This window comes from Zea mays, chromosome 2 (genome assembly GCF_902167145.1).
Source record: "Zea mays cultivar B73 chromosome 2, Zm-B73-REFERENCE-NAM-5.0, whole genome shotgun sequence".
Taxonomy (NCBI): domain Eukaryota; kingdom Viridiplantae; phylum Streptophyta; class Magnoliopsida; order Poales; family Poaceae; genus Zea; species Zea mays.
Window position 1 is genome coordinate 6,770,843 of NC_050097.1, and position 16,526 is coordinate 6,787,368.

A 16,526-nucleotide genomic window follows, 5' to 3' on the forward strand; every position below is an offset into this window, starting at 1 on the left:
GAAGACGAGACGTTGATGTTGACCGAAACCTCACGTACTCCTACGCTGTAGTACTAGGAATTAAACACTGGTAGGTGAGGCTGTTTCAATTCAATGCCCTCGCAGTCGCAGCTGGTTAATGCCTCTGCCCGCCGGCGTCTGGAGTCTGCCATGGCTCTGGGCAACCCACTACCAGGGTTGGCCATTTACAGGATTACCCTTTACTGCTGTCTGCATCCCTGTTGACTGTTTACGCGTTCTCTTGGCCACATTGCTCGCGTAGCCATATATACACGTTTATTATATATCTATATATATTATGTACGGTGTCCATAGTATACTACTGCTGGGTGCTGGCCAATGTAGACAACATGTAGTGGCTGACTGACAACTACTTGACTGCTACAGGAATCCAAGCGCTCAGACTCACTCTTACTGGAGACCACTATATGGTTTACCTGTGGCACATGCAAACTCTCCAGGGGCATTCTCGGGCAATGCTTTGTGGCCCCACATGTCCCAGCTTCATATTCGGTGCTCGACGCCGTGTGACTCTGCCAGAGTGCCACCTGCCACGGACACGGAGGGAGGGAGGTGTGCCATCAGCGCGCAGCATCCTCCAGCCGATAGCCTCTCACTGCCTCACTTCAGCCTCGGACCTGAACAGACCTCAGGAAAGGGGAGACCTGGAACGACCGTCGAGCTAGAGCGGCTGCGCGCTGCGCCGAGAGCTGGGGAGTGGGGACTGGGGACCGAATTGAAGGCAAGAAAGTAGAAACGAACCACCACAGGCGGCGCGGCAATGGATGAGCGCGGGGAGAAGGAGGAGGAGCACGGAGTAGTGGAGGAGGAGACGGCGGCGGTTGTGCTCAAGGAGGTGGAGGTGGAGATGGAGATGGTCGGCGGCTCTGAAGAAGCCTCGGCGGCGCCGCTCCTCCTCGCGCACCCGTGCTCGCTGCTGCAGCTCCTGCTCCGCGCCTGCGCCGGCTGCCTGGTGCGCCTGCTGCACGGCCACTGCAGCGACGGCGCCAACGACGACCCAAAAGCTGCTGCCGACGACGACGACGCTGCGCCTGAAGCTGCTGCTGCTGCGGCGGCGGCGGCGGGCGATGGCGGCGACAAGGCAGCCACCGTAAGTGTCGTTCGAGACCACCGCTTGATATATTTGTCGGTCGTACACGTAACGTACGTACGGTAACCGGTCGGATCGATCATCGTGTAAACATGCATGCAAACCTTTGCAGTACTTGTACATGCAGGAGGTGTGGGCAGTGAGGAGGAGGCCGACGACGCCCGGCCGTCCGAGAGAAGGTTCCGGTGGCAATGGAGGGAACCACCACTAGCTAGCTAGCTCTCTAGCGCGACGCCGCTGCAACGTACGTACGGTGACCCTAGCTTGTTCGCTTGCGCGTGATCAGAGTGCGTAGCTTCTTGTAAGTTGTAACTTACTTGGTACTCGTACTAGATTTCGAAAGTAACGTCGTTAATTAGTAAGTAGTACTAGTACGTGAGTGTGGTTTATGTTATATGTTCTGTAGCTTCAATGCAAAGAAGACTGTGTGCATGTGTTTGAGGATTATTGTTTCGACTTTCGCCGAATGATTCCAGGTAGATGCGGTAGTATGTGATTCACACGTCTTATTTCTTGGCAGCGATCCGAATGAAATCACCTTGGGGCCGGGGGCAGGTCGGGTGTTTTTATTGAAACGAAAAGGACGACGGGAGGCGAAAATAAAGCATACCCGATCGAGAGGGCAGAAACGACAGCGCCAACCTTGCACTGCACTGGCGTCTTGGCAGTTGGCACAACCCATGCATGACCGAAACTACTTCTGATGAACCACACGCGCGCGTGCACAGCTGCGCAGGACGTACGCGACGACGACCACCAAGTACGACGTGTGCCCCGGCCTGGCTATATGTCGTCGTTGTTAGAAAGTTAGGCATTTTTAGTTTTAATTTAATCCAGATAATCAGTGCGATATATGTAATGACATGTATATGCATGTGTGTATAACTACTCGCATAAGCAGTAAACAGCAATGAAACATGCATAAATACGAAGAACAGAGTGTACCCAGCGGAGGGACCGATGCTCAAGGCACCAGTGGCTCCATTCACACGAGACATCTCGTGTGTTTGTTCGATGTAGCCGTACGAAGTCGGTGCAGGAAGATGTACGCAGTGCAGTCCCTCGAACGGTCGCCGGGAAGAAGAACAGCAGCACGCGTCAACTTGGGAAGGCGACGAACAGCAAGGCTGTGGACGATCACGCGAGCAGTCGCGAAGACGCTCCCCAAAAATCTGATCGCCCGCACACCCGTGCAAGTGTATCTCTACGGTCGGTGATTTCGGAGGCCTGCTCTCCCACTCTCTCTGTGCTCGCAGAAGATGGGACGAGAATGTGTTGTTTGCAATTCGCGTGAGATGATTCGCGTGACTGGAAGAGCCCTCCCTCTCCATTCTTATAGGCGGTCAGAAGAAGGGAGAAGGACAACGGACAGAAACGGTCACGCATTAGAGCTGGAAACTGACGCCAGTAACTGACGTCCGTTACTAGCCATAAGACAGGAAACGGACGGTTATTATGACGGTCATCACTCCAGGCAAAATGCGTAACCGTTTGAAAGGAATATTCGGACCAAGGTCCGATCTACCACGAGCCACGAGCCACGAGCCACGAGCCACGGCCACGAGCCACGAGCCACGAGCCACGGCCACGGCCACGGCCCGGCCGGCGGCGGCGGCGGCACGCGCGCGCGCGTGTGGCAGTCCTTCATCCTTTTCTCAACTTCTCAATAGATGCACCAATGGTCCACCTATTTAAGTTGATTGATTTGTCCTTTGAACTTCCAATATGGTACTAAATAATTAGTACACCATAGCATTAAAGTGGGCCATTAGCATTGACTATTATTGAATATTAATTTGGGCCAAGCCCACATTAATCCAACAATCCCCACCAAATGCTAAGTCACACAAAAAAAGCTCTCATCATCTCAAACGTTTGATATACTGGTGTTTCGATGGAGACTGTTAAGTTGAACATCCACCTAGAACTTAGACTACACTTGACCACAACTGCACAATGGACTAGGCCTTGAATTGGCAGTTTTGCGTGGAATGAGTTTCATCTAAACTCTTTACCAGTACTAGATTGCTGAACGCATCCCCTCTGGTTGGAGCATATAAGTCAAACTCCATAGCCTTTCATGGGTATCTAGAAACCACCCAGATCTCATAAACTGTGACTAGCAGTTAACCCATATAGGTATGTTCCTCTAAAGATGTTCTGTAGGACAACATCTTTGCTTCACAAAGCCACTTGGAACATATTAAGGTGTAAACACCAACCTACCTTACAGTAAGGAAAGATATGCATCTGAAATGAGCCTTATTAAGGGTCTTTCCTCTCAGTCTACCACTAGCTTGTTTCACCATTCTAATTCACGGGATCTCCGATCACATAGAACATGTTACCACTATGATAAACTTTAGGTGGGTCTCATGCCCATCTCACTTGATGCACTATCTATCACACTACGTGATAGCCCCTTAGTAAATTGATCTGCCAGATTTTTAGACGTATGGACATAATCCAACGCTATTACTCCGGAGTTTCTCAATTTCCTGACAGATTTCAAACGCCTCTTTATGTGCCTTGTCGACTTCATATTGTCCTTAGAACTGTTTATCTTAATTATCACAGTTTGATTATCACAGTTCATGGAAATAGCCGGCACAGGTTTTTCAACCACCGGTAAATCCATAAGGAGTTCACGAAGCCACTCAGCCTCAACTGAAGCGGTATCTAATGCTGTGAGTTCTGCTTCCATAGTCGACCTCGTTAAGATGGTCTGCTTGCAAGACTTCCATGAAACAGCACCACCTCCAAGTGAAAACACATATCCACTTGTGGCATATATCTCGTCAGCATCAGATATCCAGTTTGCATCACAATAACCCTCCAGCACTGTTGGGTACCCGGTATAATGGATGCCTAAACTCATAGTACCCTTTAGATAGCGCAAAACTCTCTCAAGAGCACGCCAGTGATCATCTCCCGGATTTGAAACAAATCGACTAAGTTTGCTCACAGCAAATGAGATGTCAGGCCTCGTAGCGCTAGCTAAATACATGAGTGAACCAATTATTTGGGAATATCTCAATTGATCCCTAGCTATCCTTCGATTTTTCTTTAATAGCTTACTAGGATCATAAGGCGTTGGAGCAGGTTCACATTCGCTAAAACCAAAGCGACTCAAAACCTTTTCCACATAATGGGATTGCACAAGTGTGATCCCACCAATGCCTTCTCTCAGTAGCTTAATGTTAAGAATAACATCAGCTTCTCCCAAATCTTTCATTTCAAAATTATTAGACAGAAATCTTTTGTCTCTTTAATCACATCAAGACTCGTCCCCAAGATTAGAATGTCATCAACATATAGGCATAAAATTACTCCCTCGCCCCCACCATACCGATAGTATACACACTTGTCTGCTTCGTTCACAACAAAACCGGCAGATGTCAAAGTTCTGTCGAACTTTTCATGCCATTGCTTAGGTGCTTGTTTTAGGCCATATAAAGATTTCAATAATTTACACACCATGCCTTCTTGACCGTTTGCTACAAACCCAGCTGGCTGCTCCATGTAAATTTCCTCATCTAGCTCTCCATTTAGGAATGCTGTCTTAACATCCATTTGATGGACGAGTAGACCATGAGAGGCAGCCAAAGAAAGTAGCACACGAATTGTGGTCAATCGAGCCACAGGTGAATAAGTATCAAAGAAATCCTCACCTTCCTTCTGTGAATAACCTTTAATTACAAGCCTCGCCTTGTACCTTTCAATAGTACCATCAGGCCTAAGTTTTTTCTTGAACACCCATTTACTTCCAATGGGCTTACACCCATAAGGACGCTCAACTACCTCCCAAGTTGCATTAGACATAATAGAATCCATCTCACTCCTTATTGCTTCCTTCCAAAGGTCAGCATCAGGAGAGGAATATGCCTCTTCAATGGTACTTGGTGTGTCATCCACAAGATATACAATGTAATCATCACCAAAGGACTTTGCAATCCTTGGTCTCTTACTCTTTCGAGTTGATACATTGTCATTTTCCACATGATTATGTATATGGGATTCCTCAGTGTGTTCTACCGAAATAAAATGCTCATGGGGTATCGTTGGTTCATCATTAGACGTATCATGTGTAGCTTTCATGGGAAATTCGTCCTCAAAAAACGTAGCATCTCTGGACTCCATAATTGTACCAACCAACATGTCCGGTACTCCAGAGTTTATAATTAAAAACCTATATCCAATGCTGTGGAAAGCATACCCAAGGAAAACACAATCAACAGTTTTCGGTCCTAATTTGCGCTTCTTGTTAATTGGCACATTCACTTTAGCCAAACAACCCCAGGTGCGCAAATAGGAGATATTTAATTTCTTCTTTTCCCATTCCTCGAATGGTGTGATTTCTTTGTTCTTTGTGGGAACTTTATTCAGGACATGACACGCCGTCAAGATCGCCTCACCCCACCATTCCTTAGATAGCCCTGAAGTCTCTAACATGGCGTTAACCAAATTAGTTAGAGTACGGTTTTTTCTTTCAGCAATCCCATTGGATTGTGGTGAGTATGGCGGTGTCCTCTCATGAATAATACCATGTTCCACACAAAAATCAGAAAAATCACCCGAAAAATATTCTCCACCACGATCAGACCTTAACCGTTTAATTTTCCTCTCGAGTTGATTTTCAACTTCAGCTTTGTAGGTCTTAAAATAATGCAAAGCTTCATCTTTTGATTTTAAGAGATACACATAACAAAATCTAGTAGAGTCATCGATAAAAGTAATAAAATATCGCTTGCCTCCTTTAGTCAATATTCCGTTCATCTCACATAAATCGGAATGTATTAAGTCTAGTGGTGCCAAATTCCTCGCCTCCGCAGCCTTGTGAGGCTTGCGAGGTTGCTTAGATTGCACGCACACCTGGCACTTAGAACCTTTGACTAAATCAAATTTCGGGATTAAATTTAAATCTGCTAACCGCGAGACACAACCAAAATTGATATGACAAAGTCGTGAATGCCAAATATAAGACTCATTCGAAACAACATTGTTCACAGACTTATTACACGCATCATGCAAAGATAAGCGGAACAAGCCTCCGCTGTCATAGCCTTTTCCAACAAACGTTCCATACTTAGACAATATACATTTATTAGACTCAAAGACAATTTTGTAGCCATCTCGACACAATTGAGAGCCACTAACTAGATTCTTTTTGATGGAGGGGACATGCTGCACGTTCTTCAATAGTACCGTCTTTCCCGAAGTAAACTTCAGAGTGACTGTACCAACACCAAGAACACGCGCATGTGATCCGTTCCCCATCAGCAAGGCTCCAGTCCCTTTGCACTGATAAGAAGAAAATAAAGAAATATCAGCACACACATGAATATTAGCACCGGTATCAGCCCACCACTCATGGGATTGACACACTGAAAGAACATTAGGTAAAAGATTACCATACCCCGATGTTCCTTCTGCAGTCTCGCTAACAACCATGTTTACTGTTTTCTTCTCTTGAGCTGGTTTTTTCTCTTGCTTAAATTTGCGGTCTGGACAAGCGCTTGCCCAATGATCAGTACTCCCGCAAACAAAGCAACCAGCTCCTTTGTTCTTCTTTTTGAACGAGGCTGCCTGCTTGGGCTTCGTGGCATTCTGTTGCTTGTTCTTCTTTTTATTATTATGTGATGCATTGGAGTTCTTCTTTTGTACCATATTGGCACTAGAAGTCTCAACTCCTTTTCCACGAGTGTCTTTTGCTCTCGCCCTCTCCTCAACATCAAGAGAACCAATAAGCTCAGCCACGCTAAACTCTTGTCTCTTATGTTTTAGAGTGGTAGCAAAGTCCGTCCAAGAAGGTGGCAGTTTAGCGATAATACCGCCGGCCACGAACTTGTCAGGCAAGACACATGGGAATTGTTCGAGTTCTTTAGCCAGTGCCTGTATTTCATGAGCCTGTTCAACTACAGGACGGTTTTCCACCATCTTATAGTCAAATAGCTGCTCCATGATGTACAGCTCGCTACCAGCATCAGAAACACCAAACTTCTCATCTAATGCATCCCATAACTCTTTTGCAGATGTGCACGTTAGATAAGAATCAACATACTTGTTGGCAAGAGCGCCAATCACGGCGCCTCGAAACAGGTTATCGGCAACGTCGAACATTTTCTCCTCTTCAGGAGTGAACTGTTCGGGTTTCCCCTGTGCGGCGTGATAGCAGTTCATTGCGGTCAACCACAGTATCATCTTACTACGCCATCTTTTGTAAAACGTCCCATCAAAAGGTTCACTTGGTTTTAACGCAGCAGCAAAACCACTAACAGAAAAATGCCTAATATCAGATTTTTGGATTGTTAGAAAGTTAGGCATTTTTAGTTTTAATTTAATCCAGATAATCAGTGCGATATATGTAATGACATGTATATGCATGTGTGTATAACTACTCGCATAAGCAGTAAACAGCAATGAAACATGCATAAATACGAAGAACAGAGTGTACCCAGCGGAGGGACCGATGCTCAAGGCACCAGTGGCTCCATTCACACGAGACATCTCGTGTGTTTGTTCGATGTAGCCGTACGAAGTCGGTGCAGGAAGATGTACGCAGTGCAGTCCCTCGAACGGTCGCCGGGAAGAAGAACAGCAGCACGCGTCAACTTGGGAAGGCGACGAACAGCAAGGCTGTGGACGATCACGCGAGCAGTCGCGAAGACGCTCCCCAAAAATCTGATCGCCCGCACACCCGTGCAAGTGTATCTCTACGGTCGGTGATTTCGGAGGCCTGCTCTCCCACTCTCTCTGTGCTCGCAGAAGATGGGACGGGAATGTGTTGTTTGCAATTCGCGTGAGATGATTCGCGTGACTGGAAGAGCCCTCCCTCTCCATTCTTATAGGCGGTCAGAAGAAGGGAGAAGGACAACGGACAGAAACGGTCGCGCATTAGAGCTGGAAACTGACGCCAGTAACTGACGTCCGTTACTAGCCATAAGACAGGAAACGGACGGTTATTATGACGGTCATCACTCCAGGCAAAATGCGTAACCGTTTGAAAGGAATATTCGGACCAAGGTCCGATCTACCACGAGCCACGAGCCACGAGCCACGAGCCACGGCCACGGCCACGGCCCGGCCGCCGGCGGCGGCGGCGGCGCGCGCGCGCGTGTGTGGCAGTCCTTCATCCTTTTCTCAACTTCTCAATAGATGCACCAATGGTCCACCTATTTAAGTTGATTGATTTGTCCTTTGAACTTCCAATATGGTACTAAATAATTAGTACACCATAGCATTAAAGTGGGCCATTAGCATTGACTATTATTGAATATTAATTTGGGCCAAGCCCACATTAATCCAACAGTCGTATGATATATGATGTGACCATTTTGGACCCACGTGTGCTATATACCCTAACCGTGTGCTATATACCCTAACCTGTAGCCCACACAAGCTTGTGAAACCACGAAGATCGACTTTGATATCATTTGTAACACCTTATCTACTTTTGGGACCGGCGATACTTACTTCCGACAACCCTTTAGACAACCCTTTAGGACCATAGACGATCTCCACCGACCTAAACAAGTCTTTTGTGCATACTTTTTCCTCACTCGTGCGCATCCGAGAGAACTTCTCGGTCGATCATTCGTTCCAAGATTGTTCTGGACCAAGCGCACTTAACCAAGAGGTTTTTTTCGAGATATACTTTTGAAAAAGAAGATGCACCTTGTTTGTATGAGTGGCTGACCATCGCAGTTTCGTGAGTGTGTGTGGGCTAGGTGTGTGGACATAGTGTACACGGCGCATGTGGGCAAGTGGTCATATGGCAATGGCATATATGTCGGCACTAGAAGCACAGACGACGTGACCAAGGAGGAGAGGATTCTGGCTTGAGATTGATCGACGAGGATGTCCATTTTCTAAGGGGATGGATTATGATGATCCGGCCCATGGTATTCCTACCAACAAGGTGATCTTTTTTTCGGAAGCTCCTCTCCAAAGAACATCCAAGTTAAGCATAATTTGATCGGAGCAATTCAGAGATGGGTGATCGATCGGAAATTGCTTTCCGGGTGCGCATGATGAGTGATAACAAAGTATGCAGAAAAGACCAATATTGATATGTGTGGGACAGTCTAAACCTATAAAGTTGTCAGGCCCGAGGTGAATCATAGGGTGTTACACGTTGCATTGCATATAGCCAGCTGTAGAATGTAAACCTCAGTTTTCGAGATTAGATTAGTGTAGGACATATAAAACTACACATTTAACCCTCTCTTCTACCATTATCCCTATAAACATAAATTGAAAAAGGCAATACTGCATTCCGGAGTGCCACTAGTACAAAAAGGCTCAAAGCCTGCGGGGACGATATATTTTTACTGGCGGTTTCGGTTATCCACCGACTGTGTTATTTCTAGTGGCGGTTCCTTAAGAAAACCGCCACTAGAAATCGTATTTCTACTGGCGGTTCCTTAAGAAAACCGCCAGTAGAAATCCATGATTTGTAGTGGCGGTTTTCTTAAGGAACCGCCACTAGAAATACGATTTCTAGTGGCGGTTTTCTTAAGGAACCGCCACTAGAAATCATTTTTATCCTTAATTTTTCGAGTTTTTCAAACGGCCTCGTATGACAAAACCACCAAAATAAAAGTTGTAGATCTCTAAAAGTTATGAAACTTTGTAGTTGACAACTTTTTTGTTTCAACTCATTTCGGTTCTCAAAAATTGAATCTAAGTATGTCAAATTTAAAATTCAAATTTTGCAAACTACCTCGGATGAAAAAAGTGTCAAAATAAAAGTTGTAGAACTTCAAAAGTTATTTATCTTTGTAGTTGACAACTTTTTTATTTGAATTCGTTTAGGGTCTCAAATAAGCAATTTACACTCAAATGGTTGTAATATGTGGAGAAAACAACTACAAACTAGACACAAGACATGTCATAGACGGAGTGGTAGGGGAGGGTACGCGCGAGGGTGAGGTCGAGGTTCGAATACTAACAACCGCGTAGAGCGATCCGAATGAAATCACCTTGGGGGGCAGGGTCGGGTGTTTTTATTGAAACGAAAAGGACGACGGGAGGCGAAAACAAAGCATACCGATCGAGAGGGCAGAAACGACAGCGCCAACCTTGCAGTGGCTGAGTCAGTGGCGTCTTGGCAGTTGGCACAACCCATGCATGACCGAAACTACTTCTGATGAACCACACGCGCGCGTGCACAGCTGCGCAGGACGTACGCGAGGACGACGACCAAGTACATACGTGTGCCCCGGTCCGGCTATATATTATCATATGGCATGTCATGTGGTTTGCGACATACGCTATATATCCTAACCTCTAGTCCACACAAGCTCACAAGCTCGTGAAACCACGAGGGTCGACTTTAATATCATTTATAACACACTATCCACTTTTGGGACCGATGATACTTATTTCTGATAGCCCTTTAGGAACATAGACGATCCCCAACCGCGAGACTTTTGTATGTACTTTTTCCTCACTCTCATGTGCACCCCGAGAGAACTTCTCGGTCGATCATTTGTTTCAAGATTGCTCTGGACCAACCACACTTAACCAAAAGGTTTTTTCGAGATATGCTTTCGAAAAAGAAGATGCACTTTGTTGGTTTGAGTAGCCAACCATCGCACTTTGATGAGTGTGTGTGGGCTAGGTGTGTGTGGACATAGTGTACATGGCGCAAGTGGGCCAGTGGTGATATTGCATGGCATATATGCCAACACTAGAAGCACAGACATGGCGAGAGCCGGGAGGGAAGGATCCTGGCTTCAAGTTGATCGACGGGGACGTCGATCTTCTAAAGGGGTGGATTGTGATGACTCGGCCCATGGTACTCCTACCAACAAGGTGATCCTTTTTTCGGAAGCTCCTCTCCAAAAAAACATCCAAGTTAAACGTGTTTTACTTGGAGCAATTTAGGAATGGTGACTGATCGGAAAGTGTTTTCCTAGTGCACATGAGTGAGTACAGAGCGTGCAGAAAAGACCAATGTTGATATGTGGGACAATCTAAACCTATAAAACTGTCATGAATGACGACCGCCAGGTCAAGATAGGTAGTGTGTTACATGTTGCATTGCATAGAAAAGACCAATATTGATATGTGGAGCAGTCTAAACCTATAAAGCTATCGTGAATGACGACCCGCCTGCAGGCCCGAGGTAGCTAAGGTGTTACACGTTGCATTGCATATAGCTAGCTGTAGAGTGTAAACCTCACTTTTCGAGATTAGATTAGTGTAGGACATATGAAACTACACATTTAATTTAACCCTCTCTTCTACCATTCTACCTATACACATAAATTGAAAAAGGCAATAATACTGCATTCCGGAGTGCTCCTCCCACGCACATGGATAGTTTGTTAGACATGCAGGTGGGTTCAATTCGGGAAAGCTGATGATCTCATGTTCTGAGCTGCATCTCTTCTTTTTTTTCGAGACAAAACTGTTGGCGAACGAAGTGGCTTGACTGTTGACTTGAGTGCATCGTCAGGTCAGGAATCCAAACATATTCTCGTGCACTGCAGTATTTCCTGTGCGCTAGCTTGTACATTCCGGTTCGTTCAACTCTCTACCAGTACCAGTCCCAGGGGCATTCCGGACAATGCTTTGTGGCGCTCGCATGTCCCATTATTCCCGTCGTATATAGGCAACCATTTGGTGCTCGACGGCGCCGTGTGCCACCTGCTGGCTGCTGCCACGGATGGGAGTCACAAATGTTCCCATGAACACATCATCGGCATCCTCTCGGTCTCGTCTCAGGAGCCTCCCTGCCGGAAACTAAAGAGTAGTGTCACTTACGAGTTAGAGACACCGTCCCCACTCCGCTCTCCAGAAACTCCCCCGTCGTCTAGCTAGGCCTAGGCGCCTAGCCACCTCCCAGGAATGGATCAGCGCGTCTCCCAGGAATCGTCGTCGGATCGTCGGCGCAAGCGCAAAGACGTCGCGGCGGCGGTGCCGGAGGGCGTCCACGGAGAGTCCACGGACAACGGCGGGTACGACGATACTGATGAGACCGCGGGTGTGCTGACCAAGGAGCAGCAGGCGGTGGATGTGGTCGAAGAACAAGCCTCGGCGCCGCTCCAGCTCCTGCTCCGCGCCTGCGCCGGCTGCCTGGTGGGCCTTCTGCGCGGCTACCGCAGCGACCCGAAGCCGGCCGCCGCCGCCGCTGCTGCTTCTGTGGCCGCAGAATCGCCGCAGGAAGGAGACAAGCCGTTTGGCAGCGTAAGTGTTCGAGGCCACCGCTTGATTATTTCTCCGTGCTGTAACCCGTAGATGGATGTGCAACCGTTGCGGTGTCTGTACGTGCAGGAGGAGGTGGGCACTCAGGTGTTGGCGGCGACGAGGACGCCGCCGTGGCCGCCGTGCCCTCCTGAAGAAGGTTCCGGTGGCAATGGAGGCAGCCACAACTAGCTAGCTAGCTACTAGGCATGCAAACGTACGGCCGGTGATCTCTCTTCGGCTTCGTCGCACGCTTGTCCGATGAACAGACAGCTCCTACGTACGTACTACGGAGTATTTCGGTGGCCCAATCAGGTTGTAAGTAGAGAGAGGTGCTTAGGTTATTAGTAGTATTTTTTAATAAATAAGTGTGTGTGTGTGGCTCTGAGGTTTACGTGCTTCTCCAGATCTCTGAACTCCGAAACCTAGCAGCGATGAGCCGATGATTAAATGTTACCGGAACGACGATACTAGCTTTCAGTAATTTTTGACGCTACGACTACGAGAACGTGATATATTTATTCTTCAGGAAACGAAATGTTCCCGGAACACGTTTCGAAACGGGGCCATTGGTATGTCAAGGCTAATTTAGAAGTCACAAAATCAGAGTGAATTAGAGGGGCTAAAATACCTTTCTTATTGAATTTTGAATAAGAATAATAAGGAGATTTTAGCCTCTCTAGCCTTCTCCGGTTTTTTACTCCTAAACTAGCCCTTAGATTGTTTTCCCACCCCTTTTCCCATGCTGCCTACTGCACACACCGGGTGGAGTGATTAAGTGAAGAAAAGAAAAGAAAAGAATTGAGCATAGGCCGGGTCATTCTGATTTCTGAGCAAACGCGCGCGACACATGCATGCCGGAGGCACAACGCCGTATCTTCCGTAAGCATAGCTATTTATATCACGTGTGACATTTGAAAAAGACGAACGAATAATAGTCATTTATATCATGTGGGACATTTTAAAGGAAACAAGCATCTTCTAAAATAGCATCTTGTCACCTATTTATGTTTGGTTTAAGGAGTCCCCCGGTCCCAGATGAGTTCTTTGTACTACCAGTGCTATTTGTGGACTTACGAGGACGAGGGGATGAGGTGACGATGCATCGGTTTATTTTATTTTATTATACAAACCAAACAAAACAAGCTGAAGAGGTGGCACCTGCACGAAGCGTTTCCGTACTGCAAAACAGATGGGAAAGAAGGCGCGGCGGGCCGAGCCGGGCATCGGCACGTAGCAGTCCGTGGGTCGCCTGCGTGGTACCTTCAGCCCGCTTCTGGGCCTTCCGTCACAAACCTAGCCCACACCCTCCACCGATGCTTCCCGTCGTCTGCTAGCAATGGTGGAAGGTCTGTTGGCTTTCAGCGTTTTACATAGACGCGCCATCCAACAAAGGTTTTAAGGCATCCACGAAAGTCGTCCGACAAGGAATTTCTCTCACGAGTGTTAATAGGGATGGCAGTGACTAAGGTAGCTAAAAGACGTACAAAGTTATACTCATACTCACTATAGAAAAAATGTGCCATGCTCATACCCACCACTACTCATTATGGATACAAAATTACGCCATATATATACCCACCACGGGTAGTGGGTATCCATCAGTTATTCATACTCACTGACATTACAGTAGACATGATCATTTGAATCGTAAACAAAATTTGAAACATCATATCTCATCAATATTGAAAGATGCTAAAATAACATATTATCTTTGTGCCATTGTGACAAATTCATCAAGCCCAACATGATTTTATCACAAGTTCAACATCATTCAATATTAAATGGTGACATCATGCCATCAAAGCACATAAAATATAGTATTGATAGTACAAAACTTTTAGAGCAAAAGAGAGTTCTCAACCACAACACAAAACATTAGGATGGCTATCTAATTGTTCAATACATAATATTTAATATTTAAATATATAAGACATGTGCGTTGTTGTAGCTTAAGGGCATCCTTAATCCGGAGTTCCGGACCCATATGTCATATTGTCGGGGACCATAATTAGGGGTACCCTCAAGACGCCTAATTCTCAGCTGGTAACCCCCATCAGCATAAAGCTGCAGAGGCCTGATGGGTGCGATTAAGTCAGAGATCAGTCCATACGAGCGACTCGATCACGCCTCGCCCGAGCCTAGCCTCGGGCAATGGCAGCCGACCCCGAGGGATTTCCGTCTCGCCCGAGGCCCCCCTTAACGGCGGACACATCTCCGGCTCGCCCGAGGCCTTGCCTTCGCTAAGAAGCAACCCTGACTAAATCGCCGCGCCGACCGACCGAGTCGCAGGAGCATTTAACGCAAAGGTAGCCTGACACCTTTATCCTGACGCGCGCCCCCCGGCAGAGCCGAAGTGACCGCCGTCACTTCGCCGCTCCACTGACCGGTCTGACAGAAGGACAGCGCCGCCTGCGCCACTCCGACTGCAGTGCCACTTGACAGAGTGAGACTGACAGGCAGTCAGGCCTTGCCAAAGGCGCCATAGGAAACTCCGCTCCGCCCGACCCAGGGCTCGGACTCGGGCTAGGCCCCGGAAGACGGCGAACTCCGCTCCGCCCGACCCAGGGCTCGGACTCGGGCTAAGCCCCGGAAGATGGCGAACTCCGCTCCGCCCGACCCAGGGCTCGGACTCGGCTAAGCCCCGGAAGACGGCGAACTCCGCTCCGCCCGACCCAGGGCTCGGACTCGGGCTCAGCCCCAGAAGACGACGAACTCCGCTCCGCCCGACCCAAGGCTCGGACTCGGGCTCAGCCCCAGAAGACGACGAACTCCGCTTCGCCCGACCCCAGGGCTCGGACTCCGCCTTGGCCTCTGCCGAACAACCTCCACCTCGCCCGACCCAGGGGCTCGGGCTCGGCCTCGGCCATGGAAGACAGACTCGACCTCGGCTTCGGAGGAGCCTCCACGTCGCCCGACCTAAGGCACAGGCCAGCCACGTCAACAGGAAGCGCCATCATCACCCTACCCCGAGCCGACTCGGGCCGCAGAAGACAAGATCGGTGTCCCATCTGGCTAGCTCCGCCAGATAGGCAATGATGGCGCCCCGCAAGCCCTGTGACGACGGCGGCTCTCAGCTCCCTTACGGAAGCAGGGGGACGTCAGCAAGGACTCGACCGCTCCGACAGCTGTCCCTCCGCCAGGCTCTATTGCTCCTCCGACAGCCACGACATCACACCAGCAGGGTGCCAAGATCTCTCCGGCTGCCACATTGGCATGTACTTAGGGCGTTAGCTCTCCCTCCGCTAGACACGTAGCACTCTGCTACACCCCCATTGTACACCTGGATCCTCTCCTTACGCCTATAAAAGGAAGGACCAAGGCCTTCTTAGAGAAGGTTGGCCGCGCGGGGACGAGGACGGGACAGGCGCTCTCTTGGGGCCGCTCGCTTCCCTCACCCGCGTGGACGCTTGTAACCCCCTACTGCAAGCGCACCCGACCTGGGCGCGGGACGAACACGAAGGCCGCGAGATTTCCACCTCTCTCACGCCCGTCTCCGGCCACCTCGCTTCCCCCCTTCGCGCTCGCCCACGCGCTCGACCCATCTGGGCTGGGGCACGCGGCACACTCACTCGTCGGCTTTGGGACCCCCCGGTCTCGAGACGCCGACAGTTGGCGCGCCAGGTAGGGGCCTGCTGCGTGCTGACGAACAGCTTCCCGTCAAGCTCCAGATGGGCAGTCTCCAGCAACCTCTCCGGCCCGGGACGGTGCTCCGTTTCGGGAGTCTTGAGTTCATGTCTTTCGACGGCAGCTACGACATGATACTCCTTCCACCGCCGCGCGACAACGACAATGGCGGCCGACAACCCGCCCCCCGGCGGCGGAATCGACGACATCTTCCCCGCGTGGTGGAAGAACAACATTCGAGCTCGCCCCGTCCTCTCCCCCGCCAACGGAGGAGGAGGCGGGGCAACCAAGGCCAAGCGGGAGGCCGCGCTTCGTCGGCTGTCGAGCGAATCGACGTCCCCAGCGCCCCAACGAGGGGCGCGTCGGGCGTCGACTTCGCGTTTGAGACGAAGGCGAGCGCCGTCCCTCCGCGACACACCAATCCCGAGCAAGTGGACGACGCCAGCGCGCTCGCGGAGGGCTTGCAGGACGTCGCCCTCGTACCTAAGACGACGGTGCAATCAGTCCCCGACGTGACTATGTGATAGTCGCCTAGAGGGGGGGTGAATAGGGCGAAACTGAAATTTACAAATATAAACACAACTACAAGCCGGGTTAG

The 16,526-nt window shown here is 49.0% G+C and overlaps 2 protein-coding genes across 3 annotated transcripts; both read left to right on the top strand.

The window, feature by feature from the left end:
* Positions 1-524: 524 nt before the first annotated feature.
* On the top strand, positions 525-1,572 carry LOC103645871 (precursor elicitor peptide1). Of its 2 annotated transcripts, none has more exons than XM_008670579.4 (2): positions 525-1,111; positions 1,239-1,572. In XM_008670579.4, the coding sequence occupies exons 1-2, from the start codon at positions 782-784 to the stop codon at positions 1,320-1,322; spliced, it is 414 nt and encodes a 137-aa protein (XP_008668801.1). In that variant the 5' UTR covers positions 525-781; the 3' UTR covers positions 1,323-1,572. The 2 variants fall into 2 exon arrangements, with proteins under 2 accessions (XP_008668801.1, NP_001144138.2); NM_001150666.2 differs by having other exon boundaries at positions 536-1,111; positions 1,224-1,552.
* A 10,206-nt stretch (positions 1,573-11,778) lies between these two features.
* Positions 11,779-12,685, top strand: LOC103645874 (precursor elicitor peptide3). Its single transcript, XM_008670581.3, has 2 exons — positions 11,779-12,304; positions 12,392-12,685. The coding sequence occupies exons 1-2, from the start codon at positions 11,966-11,968 to the stop codon at positions 12,491-12,493; spliced, it is 441 nt and encodes a 146-aa protein (XP_008668803.1). The 5' UTR covers positions 11,779-11,965; the 3' UTR covers positions 12,494-12,685.
* Positions 12,686-16,526: the final 3,841 nt, after the last annotated feature.

Bases quoted from the DNA above. Each gene is read 5' to 3' on its own strand.
- LOC103645871 (NM_001150666.2), top strand. From the start codon at position 782: ATGGATGAGCGCGGGGAGAAGGAGGAGGAGCACGGAGTAGTGGAGGAG. The intron at 1,112-1,223 runs GTAAGTGTCGTT...AAACCTTTGCAG, and splicing joins GCGGCGACAAGGCAGCCACC to TACTTGTACATGCAGGAGGT.
- LOC103645874 (XM_008670581.3), top strand. From the start codon at position 11,966: ATGGATCAGCGCGTCTCCCAGGAATCGTCGTCGGATCGTCGGCGCAAG. The intron at 12,305-12,391 runs GTAAGTGTTCGA...CTGTACGTGCAG, and splicing joins GAGACAAGCCGTTTGGCAGC to GAGGAGGTGGGCACTCAGGT.